Source organism: Myotis yumanensis, unplaced genomic scaffold, assembly GCF_028538775.1.
Source record: "Myotis yumanensis isolate MYYU_CA2020_CCGP unplaced genomic scaffold, mMyoYum1.0.hap1 SCAF_10, whole genome shotgun sequence".
Taxonomy (NCBI): Eukaryota; Metazoa; Chordata; class Mammalia; order Chiroptera; family Vespertilionidae; genus Myotis; species Myotis yumanensis.
In genome coordinates this window covers 7,444,965-7,472,605 of record NW_027223761.1, presented here as the reverse complement: position 1 = coordinate 7,472,605, position 27,641 = coordinate 7,444,965, and the positions used below count along the sequence as shown (strand labels likewise).

At 62.2% G+C, this 27,641-nt stretch overlaps 1 protein-coding gene across 2 annotated transcripts; it reads right to left on the bottom strand.

Moving 5' to 3' along the window:
- Positions 1 to 27,641, bottom strand: TPCN2 (two pore segment channel 2). Of its 2 annotated transcripts, XM_070427706.1 has the most exons (25): positions 27,515 to 27,641; positions 25,478 to 25,542; positions 24,715 to 24,791; positions 24,169 to 24,346; positions 22,100 to 22,216; positions 18,553 to 18,659; positions 18,139 to 18,211; positions 17,044 to 17,146; positions 16,044 to 16,109; positions 15,577 to 15,641; positions 15,081 to 15,178; positions 14,540 to 14,621; positions 14,243 to 14,329; positions 12,343 to 12,462; positions 12,142 to 12,201; positions 11,682 to 11,810; positions 10,868 to 10,917; positions 9,205 to 9,304; positions 7,362 to 7,433; positions 5,720 to 5,796; positions 5,131 to 5,209; positions 4,971 to 5,053; positions 4,439 to 4,520; positions 4,089 to 4,171; positions 1 to 3,498 (listed from the first exon to the last, which is right to left on the bottom strand). In XM_070427706.1, exons 1-25 carry the CDS (start codon positions 27,606 to 27,608, stop codon positions 3,420 to 3,422), a joined length of 2,226 nt encoding a protein of 741 aa, XP_070283807.1. In that variant the 5' UTR covers positions 27,609 to 27,641; the 3' UTR covers positions 1 to 3,419. The 2 variants fall into 2 exon arrangements, 1 of the variants encoding a protein (XP_070283807.1); XR_011472949.1 differs by lacking the exons at positions 1 to 3,498; positions 4,089 to 4,171; positions 4,439 to 4,520; positions 10,868 to 10,917.

The window sequence follows — 27,641 nt, the reverse complement described above, 5'->3', positions numbered from 1 at the left end:
CCAACGCTCCTGACCCCTCGGCCCTGCCAGTGGTCACCCGCTTCACCACCAGCTTTGCAGGAAAACTCCTCGTCCTCAATTCCTCCCCTGTCCCCTCCTTCTACATGTTAATATTTGGAAAGTACAAAAGAATGTGTAAAATGAACCTACATCACAAAGTTCTTAAGGCAATGACCGTATCCCCCACGCAGCCAGAATGCGAACACCGCCCAGAACGTGCCCACCATATGACCACGGGTCCTTCCACAGTCCTGCCTCCCCAAGTGGCAGCCCCTCCCGGGACTGCAGGCCCCCGTGCCCTTGAGCTACAGGTGACTGTACTGCCAAGGGGTGCACGCCCTGAAGGCACATTAACTTTGGTGTTTTTTTTCTTGTGTTTTTTTTAAATATATTTTATTGATTTTTTTACAGAGAGGAAGGGAGAGGGATAGTTAGAAACATTGATGAGAGAGAAACATCGACCAGCTGCCTCCTGCACACTCCCCACTGGAGATGTGCCCGCAACCAAGATACATGCCCTTGACCAGAATGGAACCTGGGACCCTTCAGTCCACAGGCCGACGCTCTATCCACTGAGCCAAACCGGTCAGGGCTTAACTCTGGCTTTGAATTTTACGTACGTAAGTAATACTCTTCTGTACGGAGTCTCCTGGAAATTGCTTTGTTCACTTGACAGTGTTTCTAAGATCCCTTCACGCAGCTCTTCGAGGCCGGAGGCCGCGTGCGGTGCTGTGTGAGTAGAGCTCCTCAGCGTGTGCGTTCTGTTGACGACGTGTAAGTGGGGCCCGGCTTCTGCTCTCTCAACGTTCTACCCGCTGGCGCACGTGGGCGGGGGCCGCTCTTCAGTGTCCCGAGCAGAATAAGGTGTCAGAGCCAACGACCGTAAAGGAGCCAAACTATTTCCCAAGAGGCTGTGTCATCAGACTTCCTCCAAGCACTTCTGCGGGTTCCAGCGACTCCAAGGCCAGACCTGCTCGAGGCTGTGAAACACGTCAGTGCGGCCTCGCCTTGCATCTCGGATCAGTGAGACTGCACGTCTTTCCACGTCGCTACGGGACTTGGCTTCTCTGTGAAAAACCCGTTCAAGCCCGTTTTCTATCGGTTTGTCTTTTTCTTGCTAATTTATAGGAGTTTTTCACGTGGCCCAGACATAGGTCCTTACTCAGTTACACCTGCTACACACATTTCCCCAGGCGGTGGCTTGCCTGTCTGCGGTGCCTTTTAAAGAAAGTTCTTAACGTGTCCTGAGTTTATCAACATTTTCTTTTCTATACGTATAGTCTGTGAAGTGCTTCCAAATCTGCCTTTCACACCTAAGGCCCGGGACCCTCCTGCCTCTGCTCCGTCGGGGCCGCGACCCTGGCCCAGGGGTCTTTGACTTGCCGCTATGCTGGATGACTCTCCTGACCCCCGTCCCTGATGCCCGGCCAGAGCTACAGCAGCCACGGGAAACCACGGCTGAGACGAGAACACACGCTCGTCGCCAGGAGACTTCCCCCAGTGCAGCGTGGTGGCCTGGGCGGGGGCGGGACACAGAGCACTGCGGACAGGGCCACCCAGCGGCCCGCCCTGCACCAGCAGCCCTGCCCGAGCCCAGCCAGTTCTCACTGGAACAAAGGCTCAGAGGCTGGCACCTTTGAAACTGGCGGATGGAACCCCTGAGAGTGTCAAGAGCCCTGCACAGTCAGAAGGCACCAGAATGACCACACCCGAGGGTGGAGCCAGCCTCTCCAACCAGCCCTGCCCCCCAGGGCCCAGCACAGATCGTCCAGAGTCATCTGCTCGGACGTAAACGTCAGGGAGACTTCTCTGCGACAAGACGTGAATCGGGCGGGGTGGATGCATGTGCGGCTCTGGCACCTGCACAGGACACCCCACACCACAGTCCCTGCTCAGCCTGCAGCCCAGACGCTGAGGCAGGGCCATAGCCCGAGACAGGCAGCTTGCGGCCGGCCAGGGGAAAGCAATGAGCCATCCTGGGGTCACAGAGTCCAGCTTGCATTAAAAATGAGGCCAACAGAACCCGATCCCGCCATTAGATGGCGCTGAGACCTGGGGTGGAACCGTGCGGAGGTCGGCAGCAGTGGAGGTGGCCTGGGCGGGGGAGGAGTGAGCAGGGCAGCAACGCAGGGGGCCTCACCCCTGACCCAGACAGCAGGGCCCTGCAAGGCCAGGTGGCTGTGGCCTTCTAGCCGCTGCTCCAGGATGTTCTCCTGCCCCAAACCTGCCTTCTGGAAAGGCAGCTGCAGAGGGGCCCGGGCTGGGAGTGTCCTCACAGCCCCCACAGGTCCCCCAGCCCTGAGGGATTTCAGATCCACTCCAGGACCAGAAAGTGCAGTGTGGGTACAAAACCACCCCCAGGGTTTACAAACCCCGAGCACTGGGGTTCGTGACGTTTCAGAAGCTACTTTTTCAGTTAAACTTTCCTCTCATCCCATTGTCCAGACAGGAGACCAGACATCCCTTCCCAGGTGGCCAGCACCTGTGCCCTCGTGGCTGTGCAGTGCCCTCGGCAGACATCACTAATCCATCTCAGCAATGCTTTCCACGGAGATCCCGGTCCTCAACAGAGGCCTCCAGGAGCAATCGCCAATCCCTGAGCCGGCAGTTCACAAGGGAACCACCTACCATCGGGATCTGTGGTGGATCACATGGCAACGCGGCCTTCCACACACTGCTCACTCCTCCCCCCACACCCTGAGGACACACAGTAGGACCACGCCTGGCTTATACACACCTTTATGCAAATTAGAAAAATGCGGCCCCTGCCTCGGGTAGACAGCCCCCGGCCACAATGCACCCATGCCATGCACAACTGAAAGGACCGGAGGAGCAGGACAACTGTGTCGCAGGAAAGACAACAACCTCATTCTTTGAAAAAACTCATTGATATTGGCATCCTGACCCATAAGAAAACACCCAATCACATTCACACAATCCATACAGTAATAAAACAGCCAAGGCCCACTTCGTGGGAAGCCACCAGGATCCACACTTACTGGCCCGGGAAGCTGCCGGCGGCCTGTGCGGGCCCCACGGGGCCTCTGGTCCCTGAAGGCCGCCGGCAGCAAAGGCACCACGGAAACCGCAGGGCCCCGAGGAGGCCTGCTTCTTGCTTTCAGGCCGTCTCAAAGGTCCCTGTGGAGTCACCCTCTTCCCGCACTGAGACAAGTAAAAGCAGCTCACGTAAGAGCGTGGCGTGGACGCTGCCGAAGCGCCAGCCGTGCTGCGATGCTGCCGACAGAAGCTGCCATGTTCCGCTCGGCAGTGCACAGGGCCTCGGCTCTGTCGGTTCTGTCACGGCCTCGGTGGGGGGAGTGGCTCTGTCTCTCCTTCAGGCCGCAGCTGCCTCTCCCCGGGACCCACGTTGGTCCCCAGGCCACATCGCCATCCACCCAGCCAGGGAGGCACACGGGACGTCACCTGCACAGCTGCAGGTGGGGGTGATGCCGCAGCTTGGCCATCAGCTCCTCCTCCGTCGGCTCCTCCAGGACCTCCCTGCAGGACCGGGAGAAGGTGTGCATGGCCCTTCCAGGCAGCGAGGTGCAGCCTGGGCCAGCCCTGCCCGGCTCCCTGTGTAGGGCAGCCTCCTACACGTGCACAGGGGAGGGCGAGGGCGGGACCCGGGACTCAGACACATCTGCAGGAAGTGTGCCTGGTGCTCCTGAAAGCCCCGGGGGGCTGCTGGGGCGGGACAGGGAACCACTGTGAGAAGGCAGCCAACGCCCATGAGGGAGGCGGTCACCTTTCTCCACTAGGAGAGGAACCAAGGGTGGTGTCCTCGGTCACCTGTCCACGTCCACCCACAGAATCACCCGGAGACTAACAGCACCTCAGGATGTTTCCACAAATATGCTCAATGGAGAACAGGACAGTTCGCTGCCGGGCGGCAGGAGCAGCGGAAGCAACGGACCCCGACCCTAGACCCCAACCCCAACCCCAGACCCCAGGGAGCTCGAGCTCCGCCAGAGGGAGGCCAGGAGCCCGGGCTGTGGGGAGGGTCACTGTCACAGAGGACGCCTGCCCCGCACCTCCCTGCCGCCCTCCTCGCCCAGGGGCCGAGCAGCAGGCCCTCCCCGCCTGCACACCTGAACAACAGGTCCACTGCGGTGATCTGGTCCCCGGAGCGGGACTGCAGTTCGCCTCGGCGGTCCCACTTGTGGAGGAAGTTCTGGGGAGCGGGAGGGCGGAGGGAGGCTGGGTGCCGGCCCTGCGTGAAACCAGCCTCATCTCCCCCCACCCCACCCCCGCCTGGTGTGGGGCACAGGAAGCCCGGGTCCAGGGTCAGCAAGGCCACCAGCTCCTGGGAGCCACATGTCCCCCGGGGCCCTGAGGACACCCTCAGGTCAAATGTCAGGGCTGTTCCCAGACCCTCCCAGCAACAGGTGAGCTGCACTGCGCCCAGGGCCGCCCGAAGTCCCCAGGACTCCCCCTGTACCTCCAGAATGAGAGCCAGAAACAGGTTGATCCAGATGACAGACGACACCAGCCACCACAACACAAAGTAGATCTTGGACCACCTGCGGAGGACGAGGAGGAGGCTCTCGCAGGCCCACCGTGAGCACAGCGAGACCCTGGAGGAGCGCAGATCCCGCCATGAGTCTGGGTCCTGCCTGGTAACCCCATGACGTCCTCCCACTTTAGAGATGCCCAGAAGCCAAGACAATGAGCTGCCCAAGGCTGCAGGGCCAGGAGGAGGTGGAGCTGGGGCTGGACCAGGACCATGCCCGGGGCTGGGCTGCGCTCCAGGCTGAGCTCCTCCCCCTGCTCCCCCCAGACTCCCCCTCCTCCACCCAGCTCCCTCCAGGCTCCCCCCCCCACGCCCACCAGTCCCCCCCAGGTACCCAAGGAACCCCCCAGGTGTTTCCAGGGCCTGTGCGGCTCCCACACATCCCCAGCGATGCCAGGTGCCACCCAGAGTCCCGGGCAAGGGTGCGGGAGGACGGGCGGGAGCCGGGCAGGTCACTCACGGGCCCGAGTAGCGCTGATAGGCGTCCAGGAACACCTGCCAGTTGTTCACGACCATCACGTTCCACAGCGTGACCAGGGCAGCCTGTGGGCAACGGGCACGGTCAAGGAGGGTGCGGGAGGCAGGGGGCCGGGTCCCGGGAAGCAAGGGGAGGGACTCACCGCAAAGTCGTCGAAGTTGTTGGCCCAGTACTCCAGCTGCTCGTAGCTGCCGCAGGGCGCCGAGCCATTAGGGGCCAGGCTGGGACACAGGCAGGTCAGGCGGGGTGTAGGACATGCACACCAGGCGTGCCCTACACCACCTTAGCCCCTGCACAGCGTGGAACCCTCTCTGGGCCCCCAGAAACAGGCAAAAGAAATGCCCCTGACCTCCGGAGGGTCTGTGAGGGCGGCTGGGAGGCAAGAGCTGTGGCCAGGAGTCAGCTCTACACTCACACCCCTGCCAGCACCGGCCCGGTGGGGGGCCTCGGCGGGGAGTCTATGGGGGGAGCCTAGGGGGAGCTGAGTGGAGGAGCTCAAGGTCCAACAGGGGTTGGGAGGGCTGCTCTGAGCAGATATCGGAACAGTCAGCACAAACTCTAGGCCAGGGGTCCAGGGGGAAGGGGAGGGCAGGGGACAGGGAAGAAAGAGAAAGAGCAGGAGACTCCCCTTGGAGAGCTGACCCACACGCTGCCGAGGCCTCACACCTGTCCTTACACCTGTCCCGCCCCCGCCCCCCAGCGCTCCTTCGGCACCTTAGGCCCCACCTCACCTGATGTTTCCGGGAGGAGGCACAATGGCACCCCGGAACAGGTTGATGCCAACGATGGCAAAGACGTAGTACACCACCTGCGGAGGCAGGGCTCGGTCAGCGGGGGCAGCCCCGCCCAGAGGAGGACAGAGCCAGGCTGGCCTGTGAGAGTTCCCAGCCAGGCCACAGCCCCCAACTATGGGCGCTGCTAGCCCCCCACAACACTTGGCTCTACTTCCAGACAACCCCTCCTGGCCACCCACCTGCCCCAGAGGCACAGGATAGTGGCTGAAGGGGAGAAGGGAGGAGTCACCGCCAGGGAGCCCCACAGATACACTGGGGCCCAGGGGGAGGCCAAGGAAGCGAAGGCTGCCTGCCCCGTCAGGACCAGTGTGGCAGGGACAGTGACGAGGAGGACTCCACAACAGGGCAAGAAGCTGGGCCCAGGAGAAGCTGGTCCCGGGAGGAGCTGGGCCCGGGAGAAGCCGGTCCCGGCAGAAGCTGGGCCCGGAGGAAACTGGGCCCGGAAGAAGCTGGGCCAGGGAGAAGCTGGTCCCGGGAGGAGCTGGTCCCAGCAGAAGCTGGGCCCGGAGGAAACGGCCAGGGAGAAGCTGGGCCCGGAAGAAGCTGGTCCCGGGAGAAGCTGGGCCAGGGAGAAGCTGGTCCCAGAGGAAGCTTGGCCAGGGAGGAGCTGGTCCCAGGAGGAGCTGGTCCCGGGAGGAGCTGGGCCCGGGAGGAGCTGGGCCAGGGAGAAGCTGGGCCCGGGAGAAGCTGGGCCAGGGAGAAGCTGGTCCCAGAGGAAGCTTGGCCAGGGAGGAGCTGGTCCTGGAAAAAGCTGGTCCCAGAAGAAGCTGGTCCCGGGAGAAGCTGGGCCCAGAAGCTGGACCCAGGGGGAAGCTGGTCCCAGAAGAAGCTGGGCCAGGGAGAAGCTGGCCCCGGAAAAAGCTGGTCCCAGAAAAAGCTGGTCCCGGGAGAAGCTGGGCCCAGAAGCTGGACCCAGGGGGAAGCTGGGCCAGGGAGAAGCTGGGACAGGGTGAAGCTGGTCCCAGGGAAGGGAGGGGAAGATCAGGCCTCTCCAGATAGAAGTCCCACCATGTTTCCCACATCCACCAGGGGGCGTCCAAGGAGCACCACCCATCAGCCTCGAGGAAGGGCTGCTGACTGAGCCCTGGCCTATCCTGAAGGTACCAGGCGGACTGGGGAGGGGTGCACACTCTGGACTAACCCAGCCCCCTCCTGTGCCTCAGTTTCCTCCAATGTACAAATAGGGGTCTGGGACGGGGCCTGATGCAAGATCCTATTTCTAGCCTCCTGGAGGGCCTGGGCTCCCCACCCCCAGGGTGTTGTTCAACATAAAGGACAAAAAGGCCACCAGCGGCACCATCTGCGCAGCAGGGCTCTCTACCTCGTCACTGTCACCGAGTATCCGGCCCTCGGGCCTTGTGCCTGGAGCAGCACCAGGGCCCCACCTGACCAGGCTGGGCCAGGGGCAGAGCTGATGGCCCAGAAAACAGGAGGAATTTGAAAGTGACTGAAAAGCTGTCTGGCACGAAGGGGTCGCTCTGGCCTCCTGCCCTGGTGCTTCCCCCCAGCTCGCCCAACCCACAGCCCAACTCCCACTGAGTGACCACCCCACCCAGGCCCACACGGCGGCCAGACTCACCACCAGGATCCCGCCGAAAGCCCGCATGTTTCTGATCAGGCCCAGGATGGTGCTGGCCACCACGGCCATCAGCTGAGGACAGGGAGAGAGCAGAGCCACTATTCCTCCTGGTCTCACTAGGTGGCGCCAACCCTGTCCATCACCCTCCCTCTGCAAAGGCACATAAATTAGCACCACCCCACACACCTGTGCACACACCCCCCCCCACATATACACACACACACACACACACCCGTGCACACACCCGTTACCCCTACACACACTCACACATACATACACACACACCCGTGCACACACCCGTTACCCCTACACACACTCACACATACACACACACACACACACACACCTGTGCACACACCCCAGTCACCCCTACACACACGCTCACACACCACCTATACAGTGGCACACACACACAGCTGTACACACTAGACAGCCATAGGCACCCATTCGCCCCCACACATCCAGACACTTTGCCCGCCCAGCCTTGGGTCTGGGCTCCAAGTCCCTGCAGTGAGGCACTCGTGCAGGAAAGGCCATGCTGCCCTCCAGCCGCTGAGGCCAGGCAGCTCCTCTGGTCTGGAGGCTCCCAGGTCAGCCCCTGGGGACCAAGTCTGGGAAAGGGGCCTCAGAGACGCAGCCAGGAACCCCGGCTACACGGCTGCTCCCAACCCACATGAACCTGAGCCCCATTTCCCAGCTGATACATTAGAATATCATAGCTGGATGCTGGCAGGGGAAGCCAGTGTGCATGTGCACATGTGCATGACTGTGTGTGTATATGTGTACACGTGTGTGCATGTGTGGGCTTATATGTATGCAATTTGTGTATCTGTGCATATAGTTGTGTGTATTTGTGTACAGTGGGGCTTGTATGTATGCAACTTGTGTATCTGTGCATATAGTTGTGTGTATTTGTGTATAGTGTATGAGTGTGATTGCATGTGTGTTGTGTGTGATTGTGTTAGTTACATGCACATGCATTTCTGGGTGTGTATGTGTATACAATTATTTCTGTGATGACATGTGTATAATTATGTTATTATGTGTGTTTATGTGTGTGGTTACCTTGGGTGATTGATTACATGTAGTTGCATGTGTAAATGTGTAGGCTGTAGTCATGTGTGTGTGGTCATATAACTTATGTGGGTATTTGTGTGTTCACACAAATATGTGATCACATGTGCCTGTGTGGCATGCACAGAGACCTCGGGGCAGCAGCCCCCCCTGCACCCAGGATCCTGAGCTGCCCTCAGGTGGAAGCCCCGGTGCAGGGGAAGGCCCCGGACACACAGAAGGGGCTGGTGTCCTCGGTGTCTCTTCCCTTGAAACGTCCCTGGGAAAACAGACGGAGCAGTAAAGTCCACTCCGTGCTGAGCTGGGCTGGACTGGGCCTGAGCCGCTGCCCACCTCCTTCCCCGCCCCTCCAGGCTGATGTCACTCCTGGTGGGGACCCTGAGAGACACCGAGGCTCGGAGATGCTCACAAGCCCCCCATCCTTGCACTTGGGGTCCCGGAAGTGAGCGCTGCGGTCAAGCCTACCTTTGCTCTCGTGCCCAGGAGCCACTAAGGAGCCCTTGCCAGAGCCCCTCAGAAACCTCGGGACCCTGGGAGCATGTGGTCCCAGGGGCTCCGCCTGCCCTCACACCTGCCAGGGCCCCACGAGCTGGACACTCCCCCTGCAACAGTCCCACCATGCCGGCCTCCGCCTCACCCCCAGCCAGGTGAGGGGCGGGGCCCACCGCAGGGTCTGGTCCCTCCCTGCCCAGGCTCCCCCTCTCCAGGGAACGAGGAGCAGTGTGAGCAGGACGGGCGGCGAGGGGCGGGCGCGGCAGTGCCCACGGACCTTCATGCTGGGGATGATGCGCAGGAACCGGAACACGATGAGCATGTTCACCAGGCGAACCATGTCCCACAGCGACAGCAGGCCCCGCAGCTCCGGCTTCCTGGAGAGACACAGGGGAGATGGCGGGTGAGGCCCAGGACGCCAGCCACTGGACACTCACGGTTGAAAACGGAGAAAGGCAGATGCGGAGAGAGCGAGGGGGAGAGCAAGAGAGAGTGAGGGGAGGCAACAAGAACTTGCCCATCTCGGACTCCAGCCAGAACCCTCACCGAGACCGAGGGCAGAGTGGTCACGGACCGTCCACAGCACCGCCCCGCACGGCGCCCGACCAGCTGACTCTCCGTCTTACATGGGACACCTCTGAGGTTCCAGACCCCGGACACTCAGCTCAGGACCCAGCAGAACTGGGCGACTTGGCCCCTGACTCCATCCCTTACCCCCGAACCCACATTCACATCCCTACCTCGGACCCCTCCCCCAGCCCTGACTCCTAACCTTGTATCCGATTCCCTGACCCCTTCCTTTGACCCTATATCCTACCCCTGACCTTGTCCTATCACCTGACCCTGTCTCCTGATCTGACCCTGTCCTGACTCTACCCTAACCCCTAATCACGTCCTATCCCGACCCCTCCCTCCAACCCCATCTCCTGACTCCACCTGTCCGTCTCCTGACCCTCTCCCTTGCTCACCAGCTCCTGACCTTATCCCCTGAGCCTTAACCACATGCCCTACCCTGATCCCTTCCTCTAACCCCATCCCCGTCCCTTCGTGTCCCTCGTGGCCTCACCATGCCCTCATTTCTATTTAAATTTAAACCCACTCTCACCCGGATGTCAGTCCCGTAATTCTCAGACAAAAGGACACGTCAGACACAGGAGAGCTGGCCCCCATGAAGCACCTGTCTGTCACCCCGGGCCCAGCCCCTCAGGCTCCAAGGACAGCGCCAGCCCAGCGACTTCCCGAGATCAACCCTCCCAGCGGCTCCCACAGAGCTGACCCAAAACAGCAAGCCCTTCAGGCCCGCTCTCCACCGAGAGCAATTCCCAGCTGCTCAGCCCGAAGAGGGACCCAGAGACCAGGGCCGCCCGGGGCCCGAGGCCAGCACGTGTGCCTGCCGGGCGGCTGTGTTCTGGGCAGCATGACCCGTGGCTGCCACAGCTACATGGCAAGATATCTTGGGACCCTGCCCCCTCATCCCTCTGTGTGGCCAGAACCAGGGGCCCTGGGGCTCCAACAACAACGTGAGATCGGCGAGCCCCAGGCCCCGCCCGTCGCCGTATGGAGAGAAGACTTTGCCCAGCCCAAAGTCACAGGCCTTCCAAGCCAGAGGAGGGCTGCGCCCAATGCCAGTGCCCATGTCACCCAGCCCTGAGCTGGCGCCTCCTGCTCCGGCCCAGGACCCCTGGGCCACACGTCCGCCCATGCCAGGTCTGGGCCCACTGCCTTAGAGGGGCACCGACAGCCTCCTGCCAGCGCTCTGGGCACTACGTCTTGACGGTGAGTCAAGAAACGTGAGAGAGGCCCTCAGGGGGCGGGGCCGTGAGCCCCCTTTCCTAACGACCAGGTGTTTCGCCCGAGAGTCCCAGAGGGACGGTGGGCCACCCTTCCCGGTGCTAGCCGGGCGGGTTGCTGTAGCCGCCCTCGGTTCTCCAGTCACATACCAGCCTGGGTGTGGGAATCGGTACACAGCCAGAGTTGAGATCTCCAAAACCTTTAATTACAAAAGAAAAGAAGGCATCGCTACAGCAACGCTAACCCGGGCGGCTCTCGGAAGATCTAAAACTCAGCCAAGCAAGGCGTCCCCACAGGGGGCTTCGGGGAGCATCGGAGCTCATCCTGTCCCCATGGGTTGGTTCCACATGCTGGGACTTCCCAAGGCTGAGAAAGGCACTGTGGTCTCAGGATCGGGGCCACACTCGTGAGAACGGGACAGGGGAAAGGCTGGACGTGCAGGGGGGCGGGGGGGAGCCACTTGATCAAAGACGGCTGGAGGCCTTTCTCAAATGAGCCCCACTGTCCCGAGGGGCCCACGGCTCTCAGCAGTCACACAGGAGCACATGTCACACTAACTTCGCTGTGACCCACGGGGCAACCCCAGCCCCTGCTGCTCTGGGGAAAAGCGATGGGACGTGTCAGACCTCCCCCCTCCACCCACGTCATCTCACTGTCCTGAGTGGCATTAGAGGCTGTGCCTGGGGCGGGGGTGACCAGGGGGGTCTGTGGGTTCCATCTGGGCCTTCCCCAGGGGTCAGGAGAGGCAGCCTGACACCCCCCCCCCCCCCCCGCCCCATGCTCAGACACTGCAGACCCTCCCCTGCCCCCACCCGCCACCCGCCAAGCAGCTCGCTGGGGAAAGCCAGCCCCTTGGTCCCTGGAGGCAGGAGCCCCAGCACTGTGGCCCTCGGGTCCCCGGCACAGAGCAAATGAGAGCGCCCATCGCCCGCCCAGGGAGGCGGCACCGGCCCGCGGACTCACCAGCAGGATGGCGGTGAGGAGGCCGTCGAACACGTTGCTGGGGTAGGACAGATACCCGGACAGCCCCAGCGCGAACACCTTGAGCAGCATCTCCGCCAGGTAGTACAGGATGAAGACGCAGTTGAGAATCTGAAAGGAGCCCGCAGGTGCCCAGCGTTCAGTCCCAGTGCCGCTGGTCTCCCCGACCTCCCCCTGGCCATTCGGTCTCGAGCCCCTGCTGCCCCCTTGGGTCCCTCTTTCTCCCCAACCCTCCCTCTGCCGTCCGCCCCGCTAGGCTGACTACACTGCGCTCACGGGGGCCTCTGCACCTGGCTCCCGGCCTGCACCAGCCTCCCCCCACGGCCGGCCACCCCCAACTCGGGGGACCCATGACACCAGTCCCTCGGAACTAGAATGGCCCTCCTCCAGCAGACCCGGAGCCCCAGCCGAGGCCGGACAGCCGAGCTGCCTCAGAGCTCACCCCCAGCATGAAGTCGTCACGGTCTTGGGGCTGGACACCTGCGTCATGCACCAAGAACACCTGCAGAGCCAGAGAGGGAGGCTCGCAGCCCGGCCCAGCGCTGGGCCGACCGCAAGGCCACAGTCGGCCATCGGGGGGCAGGGCCAGGAACCCAGGAACGAGACACCTCCCGGGGCCACTCGAGGGCACGCCTGTGCTCACACAAATGGACACGAGGTTCGCAAGGACGATGACGTTCCCCAGGTAGTCAAAGTAGCGGTGGCCAAACAGGAACTGCGAGACCCGCAGGAACGGGGACTGGTACTCGGGCCGTGGCGGGTGCTGGGGGGACACATGCTCAGAATCGGGGCCATGCCCCTCTCCTGGGACCCGACGTCCCTCCCCGATCCCTGCCCATCTACCAGCCCATGGGAATCACCACAAGCCCCGGCGCGGTCCCTCACAAGGAGACGCCATCACAGTCTTTGTAACAACAGAGGCAGCAGTGCCCTGAGCGTGCCTGGCACCGTAAGGAACCACAACAAGACAGCACGCAGCCATCTTACGTGTTTGCCACGATGTGAAAAGCGTTATGTGAAAAACACAGATAAATTCTATGCTGAGAACTACGAAAACATGGCGCAGGGCAAGAGACAGGGGTGGGAAGCGATGAAGGGCAATTTGGCAGTAAACACGGACATGAAACACTGGGAAGAGGTGCGACAGGAACCGCCCCAATGTGCCTCTGAGTGGACGGGGACGCAGAGGTGAGGAATGCGAGAATGCCCGCACCCGCCCCGGCCACAGCGGCCACGGACTGCACGGGGCTACTGAGTTCACGGGCAATCAAATAAAACAGCCTGATGGTGTGGCTCAGTGGCTGAGCGTCAACCTATGAACCAGGAGGTCATGGTCCATTCCCGGTCGGGGCACATGCCCGGGTTGTGGGCTCTGTTCCCCCATGAGGGACACACAGGAGGCAGCCATCAATGACCTAGAAAGACTTTAGGAAACTCGTCCGTAAGGAACCCGCCCTGACAGGAGCCCCGAGGGAGACCACGCATGCTGCAAAGCTGACAACTTTCACCGGCTGAATCGTGTCCCACCGAAATGCCCACTGGGAGTCCTAACCCCTAGCACTCAGAACGTGACGTGTGTAGAAAAATGCTCTCTAAAGCAGCGGTCGCCAACCGGTGGCCCGCGGACCACTGGTCATCTGTGAGGTGCAAAAGGTGGGCGGCCGCTGCTCGAAAGAGTATTAACATAGAAGGTCAGTAGGCGGCCCTAATCCCACAGGACTGGGTCCTTATAAGAGGAGGTCAGGACACAGACACACACAGTGGGACCACGTGGGGACACAGGGAGAAGACGCCGTCTACACACCCAGGAGGGAGGCCTTGGGAGGAACCAGCCCTGGACACCCGGGTCTTGGACTCCCCTGCTGCCTGCTGCCCACACCCCATTCTCGAAGGCCAAGTGGTTGGACCAGCAACCCCATCCAGACCCTGTACGCCTGGGTCTTGGACTCTAGTCTCCAGGACGGGGACAGTAAAGCCTGCTGGTTGAGCCGCCAGCCTGGCACTTGCCACGGCCGCTGAGCTGACTGAGCAGCGGCACAGAGCTGTGCAGAGCCCGGCCAGCTGATGTCGGACTCCCCCGCTGCCTGCTGCCCACACCCCATTCTCGAAGCCCAAGCGGCTGGACCAGCAATACCCCCCTTCTCCTGTGAGCCTCAGCATCTCCAGGAAACCCTCTACATAAAACGCAGGCAGGGCGTCTGCACATGGTGCTGAGCAGGACACCGCGGCCCATGTGGGGGTTTCACCCATGAGGTCAGGACAAAGACCACGGCTTTACAGCTCGGAGCCCCCGCAGAAGGACATGGGGAAGAGGATGTTTGTCATGGAGACAGAGAAAGCCATTTGGAGATTCCTCGGGGGCTTTCATGAGGGCAACCACACCTCCCAGCTTCCAACAGCCAACCATCCCCGTCCCTTTACCGTCCTAGGGGCCAGAATCCCTGGGCAGGCCAGTCCCGGCACCAGTCACCACGTTACCCAGGCGGTCAAGCCCTCCGCCTCTGCAAACTACCCCCTGACCCTGGGAGCCCTGGCCCAGTTACCTCCTTCATCAGACTTTTGTCAAGCTCGTTGAACAGCTTCTGAAACTCGTCAGCTGACAGCAGGCCATCACCATGGGAGCGCACCTTCTGCAAAGCAGGGAGGCACAGGTCAGCGGGCCAAGGCCAGAGCAAGAGGGTGAGCCCCCCACCATCCCAGATGGTCTGGCCCCCGCTGCTCTGAGATAATACCCATCCTGATCAGGGGCTGCTGGCCCACAGGACCACCAGGAGGAGCATGGCCAGGGAGGCCGGGGAGGCCGGGGAGGGCGGGAGGCCGGGGAGGGCAGGGGCTGGTACCTCCATGATGGCCTGCTTGTGGATGCTGTCCACCTGGACTTTCTGAAGCACCTGCAGGAGATCCTGGGCCTTCACCCCAACTCTGTGGGGAAAAAACACCCACACCCAGTGAGCTCACTATCTCAGTCCCCCGGGCGCCCGACCTCTGGCCTGAACCGCGCAGCCCTGGGCGATGGCAAGGCCTCCACAGGAGCAACCGCGGGCATCACAGCCATCCTCTAACATCCCAAGACACTGTCAGGTCCTCCCCGAGGAGGCGAGAGGCAGGGCGCTGACGGGCAGCCTCCAACCAGGCCCAGTGGGGAGGCTGGTCCCTCTGTTCCCAACACCCAGCTTGGGGCCCAGGTGTGTGGGGAGGGAAGGGTGTGGTGGGTGAGCAGGCAGAGCCGCTGGGCCCCCTGGAGCATGGGGCGGGCAGGGTAAGGAGGCGAGCGGGCAGCGTGACACGGGAGCTGTGAAGTCCGCAGGGAGCTCGCGGGATGGTGCTTAGCTCCAGCCCCAATGCGCACCACGCCCCCCCCCCCGGGGGCCCCACACTCACCCCTGAGGGCGGGCTTCTCTGTCCGCCATCCAGGAGAGGACCTCGTAGGCAGCCCGGGTCCCCAGCCGCTTCCGGAACAGTGAGGCCTGGACAGATTTCTGCAAGGAGGGTGCCTCTGAGTGGCTGGCCCGGCCCAGCAGGACAGCACAGCCCTCAGCCCGCAGCCTCTGAGGGCCTCCCCGGTCGGGACAGTCACAGACCCTGAGGATGGTTTCGCAGGAAGGAGCCGAGGGCGCTGGCTGAGCCAGTCCCTAGGGCATGTGCTCCCTCCCCGTGCAGTGGGGGTCCTGGCTCGCTCACAGGAGGGTCCAGAGTCCATTGCCCTGGCAGCTGTAATCTTGCAGCTTCCCTCAGAGGAGCAGGATGCGGCACAGCTCCAGCTCATCCACAAGAGGGAGCCAGAGGGCAGTGCAGAGACCACTGTGGACCCTACCCCCACGGGGACCTGGCCAGGCCCCCACAGGCTGCTTGGCCTCGGGCCGGCAGCCTCGCTCACCAGCAGGTAGCCCCGGAACTGATTGTAGATGATGGCCGTCAGCAGGTTCATCAAAAACAAGCTTCCTTCAGGAAGAAAACGCCTCGGTCAGTGAGGAGCAGCAGCTGAGGGGGCCTGGGGGCAGTGCCCAGAGGTGCAGAGGGTCGCACAGGCACAGCAACCCCAAGGGTGCCATCAAAAAGGGCCCGGACAATCGCAGAGCAGGAAGTGGCCTGGGCACGTGGCTCACTGTCCTCATCTACACAGTGCAGGTGCCACCCGGCCTGCCCAGCGTGGGCACTGAGGACAGCGGTCTCAGTGGTCACCGACTGCAGACAGGGCATGCCCCCCCAGCCCCCCAAGGTGAAGTCACAGGGTCGGGGACCCCCCTGAGGTGAAGTCACAGGGTCGGGCAGCACACCTACCCCTGAGCATCAGCGGGAACAGAATTTTACCCCAGTGACCCCTGCAGACCCGCCCAGACTCACCGATCAGGGTGAAAACTATGAAGAAGAGGGCAAAGGCCCGGTTCTTGGAATACGCAGGAACCATGACTGAGGAAGAAATCAGAGAAACTGAAACAGGCTCACAGCTCAGCACTGGTCCCGCTCCTGCCGTGCCCAGACCCTTGGCCTTCTCTGGAGCGGGCTCTGCCCAGGGAGAGCTGGAGCCTCTTGGTCCAAACTCTGACCCTCCCGCCTCCACTCGCACACCCCTGATCACGGGGAGCTCACTACCGTCAAGGATGCCCACCCCTTCTGCCGAGCTGACGTCTGCCTCCTGCGACCACCCCACAGGCTGAAAGCCCAGCTCTCCCTCGGGGACGGGCTAGGGCTCTCAGGACCTGTGGGCACGGGGCTGAGTCCCACGGCACTGCTCTGCGGGTGGAAGCCAAGGCTGCGCTCCTGGGAAGGTCTCTGTGGTAGTGACCATCCCGAGTCCAAGAGGAAGAGACCAGCCCAGGTGGCCAGGCACAGCCGAGCCTTAGAGGACGACAGCCACCGTCCTGGCCACCCCTGGCCCGAGCAGACACAGGCCCCATCAGCAACCCAAAGGGGACACCATGGCCAGGGACAACCCGGGGCCTCACACACACGACTGCTGAGCCGCACCCCACAGCTGGGGAAATGGTGGGGCCCCAGAGGCCAGCGGGGGACCCCCTGACACTGCCGTTCCTCACCACATAAAGAACAGCTTTTAGGTTCTCAGAGGAGTCAGGAGAGAAGGGGAAAGAGGAGACAGGGAACAGTTATAAAAGGAGGGACGAGAACGTAAAATGAAAAGGGAAGGAAAAAGTAGAAAAAAGGAAAAAGGGGGAAAGGAAAACAAGAAAGGAAGGCAGGCGGGAGGGGGGATCCAGGTCACCCTGCTTCCCTCCGCCTGCTGAGCTGGAGGCCTCGGACACCCCGGCTCTCGGCTCCGCAGGAACCAGGCCTCCCCCTTTGCCCGCTGGCCAGCCCGCGCCCACCCAGCCCGCTGCTCACGCACCGTCAGGGTTGTTGGCCGTGGTCAGCAGCACCAGCAGCGAGGTCAGGGACTCCGCCAGGTCGCGGAAGTAGATCAGCCTCTCCCTGTCCTGCCCATCGCCCTGCTGAGAGCAGAGGGGGCAGCCCTCAGGAGCCACGCGGGCCCGCTCCCCGCCAGCTCAGGCCGTGGCCCAGCAGAGCTCCAGGCCTGGACCCAGCCAGGGAGACCCTCCTACCCACGGCCAACCATCCACTCTCCTCAGCCCAGGCCCCTCCCTGAAATCAGCAACCTCTGGGCCCAACTGCCGCGGGCTCTACAGGAGAGAAGCAAGGGCGGCCACTGCACGGCCCCTGGGGCCTGAGTCTGCCAGCTGGTCCCACCCAGACACACACACACACTGAGGGGGGTGGGGGGGAGGAGACAGCCCTCAGTCTCCCTTGTGGCAGCTCAGCACCAACCCCCAAACACTGCCACAAGCTAATGAAGACCAGCCCTGGCCAAGCACTGGCCACATTCCCCAGACAGAAATGCAGGGCAGCTCTGGCCTGAGGAGGACAGTGACCTGGCCAGGAAGTGAGGACACACACGGGACCACAGATGTGCGGGCGCAGGGGCAAGCGGGTGACAGGGCAGGCACTGCCACACAGCAACAAGCTGCTGGGGACCGGAAGCAGCAAGGGCAGGAGCGGAGGGGACCAGGCAAAGGCCAGGGCTGGAGAAGAGGGACATGGTGAGAGGTGCCTGCTGGACAGACGGACAGGTGCTGTGAGAGAGACCATCCTGCCGGCCCCAAGTGCCACTCTGAGGGGCCTGTCTAGGAGGGTGCAGAGAAAGCCCAGTCAGAGCCTGGGGAGGGGAGGGAAGAGGAGGCAGCCAGGCAGAGGCAGAGCGACCCGGAGCCCAGGAGGCCCGGGCAGGGGAGCAGTGGGCCAGCTCTAAACCGCGGTCATCTGAAGCAAGACAGAGGACTGCAGGTGGCACCACTGCGCTTCCCGTGAGGTGGGCAGCAGTCCTCTTCTCTGCTGGTCCGAGAACCACCCAGCGGGGTTCCCACAAGGCGGACTGACAGAGGGCCCACCCCGCCATCAAACCGAGCAGAGCGGCTGAGGCCGGTACCTTGTTGCCGGTGAAGAGCAGCATCCCGAGCATGGTGAAGACGCACAGGTGCAGCGCCAGCAGCAGCACCACGCTGGAAGGACGGGCGCGGGCTCAGCACCGGGCAGGTGCCCGCATGCCCAACAGGATGGGGGTCCAGGGACCCAGCCACCCAGGGAGCTCCCGCAGCCAGCCTCAGGGCAGGTGCCCTCTCTGCCCCACAGCCTGCCATGCACCCGGCGGGGTCCTGCCCTAACCGAGCCTCTTTCTTTGGCAGGGACAACCCACAACCCAGGGGCATGTCCCAGGAGTCCCAGGACCCCAGGGGCTGGAGGGTGGGGGTCAGCCACGTGGGCCATGAGGGGAGCCCCAGACGCCAACCACAGGGCAAGGAGCAGGACAGCCCGTCCTGCCTGCACGCCTGGCGCAGCCCACCTGGCCATTTCCGGCAGCGACCACCGGATGCACTTGAGCATCTTCTTCATCATGGAGGAGTTCTGCAGCAGGAAGAAGGGCCGCAGCAGCCGGCGCAGCCGCAGGGGCTGGAAGAGACCAGGACACTGAACGCCAGGCCGGGCTTTCAAGTGCCACCCACACCCCACACCTGCCACAGGAGGTGGGCAAACGACAGAGACCCTCCCGGGCCACACGCCCCAGCTGCTTCCCTCCCGGCTCCTGGTCACAACCCTGACCTAGACTCAGGCGTCCTCACTGTCCCAGCTCGCCCAGCCCTGCAGACATGCGGGGCCCTTCCCGACGGGCAGCCCCATACCTCACAGAGCAGCCTGCACATGGCTCTGGCAGTGGGGCTGTCCCACCCCACAGAGAGCCTCATCTCTCTCTGGACTCCCAAGTTCAACCTCTAATCCAGGCTCTCAACCCACGTCACGTCCTACGGATGACTTGTCTTAGAAACGTTAAGGCTGGCCATGTCACCTTCCGGCCCAAGCGTCCAGGGCTGCCTGGGCCCTCCAACCCGGCCCCGCCGCCCCTCACCATCCCGCTGGCACGGCACTCAGCCCCCGTCTGCTCAGTCAGCTGCCTGTCCCTGTCACCGTCCCTCCCATCTCGGTGGAAGAGCCACCTCAAGTGCTGCCCTGGGCCACTTTCCCTGGCACTGAGATCCCAGTACACATCCGGTGTTTCCTGGGACTGCCAGTCTCTCCCCGCAGCACTGGCGCACAGTAGGCCCTCCACCTGGCAAGGATGCCCTGCACCTCCCTGCGCGGCACTCCTTGCGGAAGGGCCCCCGTGCCCTGCACAGCACCTCGAAGGCCAAGGAACCCGCAGTACACGGGCACCCACACCCCCACACCCTGCCCACAGCCCACTGCACAGGAGCTCTGTCCCAGGCCCAGCCAGAGTCCCGCAGCCTCCCTCCAGGTGCTGCCGGCACCCCCGGTCTCGGACCCTTGGCTGTGGTCAGACACGGGCCAGAGTGCAGCTTCATCCAGACACAGAAACCCAGTCCCCAGCGCTTCCCAAGCTGAGGCCACGTCAGGGCAGCGACACGCAGAGCTCACGGAGGGTGGGAGGCACCGCCATGCGGCTCGCCTGCAGGAGGAGCCAGCCCAGCACCTGGGAAGCCCTGGCAAGGCCACCCAGGCACTGCAGCCCAGGTCCCAAGGCTTTGGGGAGGAGCCACCAACTGCTCTACAGACGCTAGTCTCCTGTGAGCAACAGCCACGCTGAGCCGTGACCATGGCCCCTCGGTGACCTGCAGCCCACATGTAACCCGCCCCGCTCGGCCTCAAGTTGGAGGAGGAACAGGCGGTCAGGTAGACATGGAAGTGAGACGGAGCTCAAGCAGGTCAGAGGCCCCAGGGCCTCCCCGAGGGCCCCCGATGCCTGCGGGAGTTCCTGCTGACCAGCCAGCTGGCCACGGAGACAAACCTTGGGCCTGGTGTGCAGACGGATCTGGGTGTTGGGTCAGCCCCAGGCAGAAGTCAGTCCCTAAGACAGTAGTTCTCAACCTTCCCAATGCTGAGACCCTTTAATACAGTTCCTCATGTTGTGGTGACCCCCAATTTCATTGTTACAAATTGAACATAATTAAAGCATAGTGATTAATCACAAAAACAATATGTAATTATATATGTGTTTTCCGATGGTCTTAGGCGACCCCTGTGAAAGGGTTATTCGACCCCCAAAGGGGTCGCGACCCACAGGTTGAGAACCGCTGCTCTAAGAGACGGCGCCAAGGAAAAGCTCTGCCGGGGGCAGGTCACTGGACTGAGAAAGGTTATGCTCCTGGTGGGTGGTCAGGGCCTGGAGGGAACAGACTGGACGACCGGGGACGAGGATGTCTGCGGAGGACACGTGTGGGCAGGAGGGAACGCACCCCAGGGCTTCCCCCAGAAGGGGCTCTCTGGACAGGATGACAGTCCCGTGGATGTCCCCGAGCCCCTCAATACCCCGCTCCAATCTCCAGGACAGAGGCCACTACCAAGGGCCCACCCTGCCAGAAGCAGAGCCCAGGCCGGCCCCCATGTGGCCCCTGGCGGGTGGCGACTGCCCAGCCCTCACCCCTGCAGGGCGCTGCTCTGCGCACTCTGGGCAGACAGGTGTGCAGGTTGGGGCTCTGCCTGCCCTGCCTGAGGCCTCTCCCAGGACCATCCACGCCTCAGGGCCAACCCCGCTTCAGACCAGGGCAGAGCTCACAGCCCTCGCAGGCCTCACCCAAAGCAGGCGGCCTGTGGGTGGGCCCCGGGCCCTAGGAAGGCCCAGGAACACAGGGCGAAAGGGATGGCAACACCTCCGCTCCCTGCCCCAGCTCCAGGCCTGCCGGCTGCGAATGCCTGCTTCTAAAGGGGGTGCTCCCCCCAAGGACACACCATGACTCTTGGCCAGCGGGGTGAGTGGTCCATTTCCAAAGACAGATTGGGGGGCTACTGTCCAGTAACCAGAGGCAGGACCACCGAGCACTGAGGCCCCTCAGGAACGAATTTGCCCCCCGCCCCCACACCAGATAACGAACCCAGACCAGCTGGGAGCACATGGGTGGGAGCAGAAGGAAGTTACAGATTTCTGTTAGGACCGGCAACCAGTAGCAACACAGACAGGGCTGTGTGTATTAGCCAATCTTCCTTCCAGCGTCATCCAAGGACTGGGGGTGGTGAGGGTCACAATTGAGGCTGAAGTGACAGAAGGTTCGAGTGGCCGGTAACACGGACGCAATGATGGCACTCGGAAATGGAGCCAGTGGAGGCTCCTCCCAGAACCAACCTCATCGAGCCTCTGGGCGACACCAGAGGGTGCCTTCCCCAGAGGTCAGAGGGCAGGTCCCAGCTCTAGGAGCCCGGGGTGGGGGAGGGGGTGCTTCCTGCAGTTCTCTCTGAGTTCCACTGGGCCCCCTTTTTGCTCTTGCAGTTACTCAACCCCTGCTTAAGTCCCTGTGTCAAATTCCCTCCACTAAAGCCCCTGGTGGGCCTCCAGCATCGTGTCCCTCACCAGCCCTGATGGACACGACCTCCCCAAACCAACTCTTCCCAGCTCTGTCCCACCGAACCACAGGGCAGTGCTCCTGGGTGCTCTGAGGGGAAGCAAAGAGGCTGCAGTCAAACGGGCAGGGCCGCCTGCTCCCATGGGATTTCCTGTCGGGGTCACAGAGCTCTGGGCGTGTGGCTAGGGTGAGGCCCTGGGGTGGTGCTTAATGGGGGACCCATCCAGTCAAGGAATCAGCTTAAAGAAGAGGAGCAGGAATCGGGACCCTGGAACATGCTCTCAGGTCCTCCCACCTTCTCCAGGCCTCAAGGTCATCCCAAGGTGGGAACGGGCTCCCTAGGCAATGAATGACACACGGCTATGCAGGGAGGGCTATGCAGGGCAGGCGCAGCGGGAGGCGGGAGCTGGGAGCTGGGAGCTGGGTGGGTGGGTGGAATGACTGCAGGATCTCAGGACACCAGCTATTCACCTGGGCGGCTACACTGTCCAGCCTGCCCAGAGCTCCCCACTCCCGCCCCAGAGCCAGCTCACCACCTACCTCCTGGCAGACGAGACTCAGCGACACCATCCAGTCCATGAAAGACACGACCAGCACCACCAGGTAGGCCAGCAGCCATAGGCTCTTCCGGAACTGGGGCCATCCAACCAGGTAGCTCTGTAAGAGAGACAGTGGGTGAGTGGGTGGGCGGTGGGCATCCGTGCAGATGGCCCTGCAGCCAGTCGAGGCTGTCAGTGCACAGGGCAAGGTTGGGTGGCCGGGGCACAGAGCACCTCAGCAAGCAGCGTGGTCTCTACGTGACATGGGGAGCAGGAAGCAGAGCTCCCTCCCAGCCCCCAGAGACCTCAGAGGCGAAGGACCTTGAGCTTGGCACCTAACAGCTCAGGCGCCAGTTTCCTCATCGGTAATTCGGTCCCTGCCAGCTCTGCCCATCTGTTAGGGGCTAAAATAGAATACTGGGGATAGAGCTATATGAAATGTTAATCATGCTCTGTTAACCTTGATAGTCTTGTTCTAATTAAAGAATGGACATGCTAACCTGGCTTGGAGTTATACGGCCTCTGGGACCTGAGGGTCAACCTTGGACCTGGCAGTAAACCTTGGAATGAAATCCATTCTCATTCAACAACTGCCTATTATCATGGAAAGATTAACAACCCAGATGCCCAAACAATGGGGTCCCACCCCAGCCTGCTCTGCCCACTTCCCCAGGCCTGTAATACCCATTTTGCATACCCATCCTTATCCCCTTTGCCTACTTCCCATGTAACCCTTATCCTACCAATATAGGCAGGGGGGGAGGGTGCAGAGCAGATTTTCGTGGATGACCCGCTGCTCTCCCACGCTGCCGGCATTACTGGAATAAACGCTCATATATGATTCAACCCTGTCTCTGCTGAATTGGCATGAGTAGTGACGGGCAGCCCAGACCCATTGGTTGTCCAGTGTCACGTCCAACTATCTGTTTAGTTTGTGCGACAAAATGCAAAGGCACAGGACTCACTGTAGGAAAGACTAGGAAACAGCACCTAACTGTATTTCCCACCATCACTAGCGCCTTCAGGTGAACTCGGTCACCTTTTGAGATTTCCCCAACATCCAGACCATTCAAGAAATGCTAATGAGTACTTCTCACCAGTTTCAGTTCCAGTTTAAAAACCCCCAAGACCTCCTAACCACAAAATGAGCTAAAAAGAAGAAATAAGAAACTGCTGAGGCCCTCAGTCACAGACGCACCCACGCCTCTCTTGGTCAGCATCCCAGGCTGATCCACCCTGCCCTCAGCAGGACTGACCGTCAGGCCGAAGGCACCAGGCACCGTGTGACCCAGAGCCCACAGACAGGAGCAGCCCACACTGTGGGCCAGGCAGAGCACTGGAACCCTCGGAAGCACTGGAATCCTCGTTTGAGGACCCAGCCCCTCCTCACTTTAAGGCTCCAAGGCTCTGACCCAATCAGAAGCTCAAGTGAGCAAGGCAGGGCCAGCCCCAGCTCTGCATGGACTCAGGTCACAGACAGAATCGAGAGTCGGGGCGAGGCGGCAGCTGCTGCATAACTGACCCCTTTCCACCACCACCACCACCACCACCCCACCCCCCCCCACCTCCTCCCCTGTGCTTCTCTACTCCCCTGGAGGGAGGGTGGGCTGGGATCTATCCTCGGGCCAGACCCTGGCCATGCCCACAGGTCCCACATGGCTGCAGCCCTTGATGGCTCCACCTGGACTGTTTTCACGCTGAGAGCCACACAGCCTCTGCTTCAGGGCCCAGAGTTTTCCAAGAAACTGAGGCCTCTGTTCAGCGGGTCAAAGTGCACAGACTGCAGATTTGGCGGATAGCTCTGGGGCGTTAAAAATCAATCAGAGCCCTGGCCCGGTGGCTGAGCGGTCCTGTACACCAAAAGACTGCGAGTTCGATCCCTGGTTGGGGGTGGGCACAGGAGGCAACCAATGGATGGACACATCAATGCCTCTCTCTCTCTCTCAAATCAATTTTAAAAAAAACAAAAACATCATTGGGTGAGAACTAAAAATAATAAATAAACCAGAAAAGCAGCAGGCAGGTTGGGAGGGTGCAGGGTCCCGGGCTCCGCACCTGCCACCGGCTCACCTTCACAGAGAGGTCGGTCGCGAAGCCCAGCAGGCAGAGGACCTCGATGCTCTCCGTCAGGCCGCAGGGCGGGTTCCAGGGCTTCGAGCGGTAGCGGACGTCCGAGGTGCTGGTGAACGAGGAAGGGGTCTCAATAAAAGCCAGAAACAGGATCAAGAAAATGATGAAGCCCAAAATCCTGGAAAAAGAACAAAAACAAAAAAAAGATTAGAACGTGAGAACCAGCCACACTCTGGGCGAAAAACCAGATGGGCAGGCAGAACACCCAGAGCGCAGCAGAGCGGACGCCGTGGTCCCCAGGCAGAACCACAGCTCCTGCCCTGTAGCTACCCGTGTGCTCAGGTAACTCAAAGGGAGTTGAAACAACTAGCATGGCTGCCCGGAATGTTCGCCCTCCTGTCTACCGTCCACTCCTTTCCAGTAAGGAGGGCAGACAGAGAGCATCTTCTCCACCTGGGGCAGGGGCCCGCCCGCCTAGACCTGAGACAGCCGCCCCTGCCCAGCCAGGCTTCGAGAACCCCAAACCCCACACGTGTGCATTCTCACCACTGGCAAGCGTCCGAGTAATACCATCGGTAGAGCCACATCGACCTGGTGTCCATGCGGTGGTTAATGGAGCGATACTGGAAGTGAACGGTCATAGAGGGGAGCGTCAGTGAGGGTCCCCTTGGTGCCATACAACACAGCCAGCCGCACGCGGGCCCAGGGTGGGGGGACAGGTGGTAGGGTGAGCTTCGACTCAGCAGGCGGGCAAGTTGCCCCACCGTGACCGAGCAAAGCCACACTGTGCCAAGCAGGCAGAGCGCATCCCAAGGGGCAGACCCCTGGCCAGGCAGGTTCTCCGAAGGGACACTCGTTTTCTGAATGCACAGCTGGGCCCATGTGCCTGGGAGCTCTCTCCCCTGTGCGAGGCCCACACCCTGCCCCCACTTTAGCTGTCACCCCCAGGAAGCCTGCAGCCTAATTCCACGATTGGGCACGGCTCGCTTCCATATTCTATGCCCCTGTCCCCCTGCGTGTCGTTTGCAGGCAGGGGGTGGTCTTGCCATCTTCGGGAATCTTTCACAGACACGGACGAGGCAGCAGACAACAGGTCTGCAGTAGGCAGTAAATCAATACAGCGAATGAAGGGGACTCTGAGTAAGAAATCCCAGCGCCCATTTTTAGGGTTACGTGGACCACACAGTATACCAACCTCAGCCTTGACCCCAGCACAGCGAGGAGTAAAGGGCCATCGGGACATCCATCACCCAATGCCCACAGCCCCAGACAAGCCCAGGCCCCGCCACCGGGAGCGGGTGCTGCCCACCTGGATCGCGTCTTCGATAAAGATCACAGCCTGTTCAAAGCACAGATCCCGCCTGGCCTCGGCACCTGAGGGCAGAGAAGGAGCACACTGGGTGAAGAGGGATCACATGATGCCCAGCGCTGCAGCGTGACGGACATCAAGGAAAGAACCTGCCTCCGTTCTCTCCCCAGGCTCCGGACCAAGATGCCTTTCACCTGCTGCGTGTCCACACCCGCCCAGAAGAGGACCCCACTCGGCGCCCTGCCCGGTGTGTGGCGGGGCCTGAACAGGGACAATGGCCTTTCGCTGTGTGCCAAGCACTCCGGTTCCTGCCCCGTGACCAAATCCCTGGGGAAGAAATGGAATCTGGCCTGGAGAGACCGAAGGATACAGCTTCTGAGATAAGAGACAAGCAGCCGGGGCCCAGGCTCGCTCCAGCCCCAGGACCAGGGTGCAGCTGAAGGGGCTCAGGCCCAGGCAGGCCATTACAGGCCAAGAGTATGGGGCACCCCGGAACCGTCCAGCACTCGTCCAACACGATCGCCTGGCTTTGGTTGTTGCTGTGTAAAATTCTGGGTGTGGCCACCTTAGCTCACCTGGCTTTCTGCCCTCCTTCCAGGAACCAAACCTCAGGAAGGCCCAGCCCACCTAGCTTTGCAGCTCGACCGAGCACAAGGCCCCAGGCAGAGGCTGGGCAGAGACTCAATGAGCTGTTCTCAGTCCCCACTGCCCCCAGGTCTCCAGAGTCAGCCAGGTAGCCTGGCAGGGAGATCCTGTTCACATTCTCAGAGGCCCTCGCTGAGGCCACAGCCTCTGGACAAAGCGCATCCCCCCGCCTCCCCCCAATGTCATCCGGGACCTGTGCTGTCATGGTACTCCTCCCATCAGCACCAGCTCCCAGGCTGCCCTGGCCCTGAGCTGTGGGCATTCCGCGGGTCTCCCCAGACCTCCAGACACAAAGTCAGTACCCCTGAATGCCACCATGCGTCCCTGTCCAGGGCCCTCTAAGGCCTGGCACGGGCTGGATGGAGAGCTTTCCGGGGACAGTCTCCGAGATGGGCAGCAGGCGGTCACCTGGGCCTCTAGCTTTCTCATCTCTCCTGGCAAGATCAGCCACTGTTCCCTGGGTGGGTACACACACAGACCCCTCCCAGACAGAGGAGAGTGAACCGAGAGAGGGAAAGTGGCCCAGGACGGAGCACCCAGCGCGGTGCCAGCAGGAGACCCCAGGGCTGTGACCTGGGTACCAGCAGGAGACCCCAGGGCTGTGACCTGGGACAGGTCCCAGAGCGTCTCTGAGCCTCAATTTCCTCCCCGGTAAAAGGAGGCTGAAGCCCTTGGGAGAGCTGGACTCCGCCCTCCCAGCCCTCCTCCCCAGCCCTCCTCCCTTCTGGGGATTCAGCAATCTCTCTGCGGGGTAAACAGGAAGGCCAGGAGGGAGAGCCCAGGGCAAGGGGAGGAAGCTGCCCTGGTGGGGAGAGGCCTGCCCCAGCCCCAAAGTGAAGGGGACCAGCCCCTGGGGAGCCTCCTAGGACCGGGAATGAGAAGGCAGAGCAAGAGGAATCCCACCTGGGCCACTTCTTGGCCGTGTGACCTTGGGTAGGGAGATGCCCCCCTCTGTGTCTCAGTTTCCCCGTAAGAATCAGGTGGAAATGGAACTGCTGCCTCCTCGGAGTGACCACGGCGACCCACGAGAAGGGCGCGGTCTGGGTCCACCCCGGCACCCCGAGGGGGCTGCAGAGGGCTGGCCGCCACGCGCCGACTGAACGAACGGCGGCTGCGCGAGGCGCTCTCCGCCCGGGGGTCCGGGAAGGCGCGACCCCACCGCGTCTGACCGCCGCCCGCGTCCCCCTCTCCGCGCCCGGGCCAGGGTCGCAGGGCGCAGCGCCCCGCCTTCCGGAAGGCGGCCGGCCTCGCGCCCCGCGCTGCCCCGGGCCCGATCCGACCTCGGCGGCCGGGCGGGGCGCGCCCGCAATGACCGCAGGGACCCGGCGCGGCCCGCGGGACCCCCACGCACCACCGCCGCGGGACCCGGTCCCCGCCCCCGCCGCCGCTCACCAGGGCCGACTTGGACGCAAGCGTGCGAGCCCGCCGGGCAGTCGCGCCCATTGCTGCCGCGGGCCCGGCTCAGAAGGGGCTCCGACTCCGCCATGGGGTCTCCGCGCGCCGCCGGGACCCTCGCACA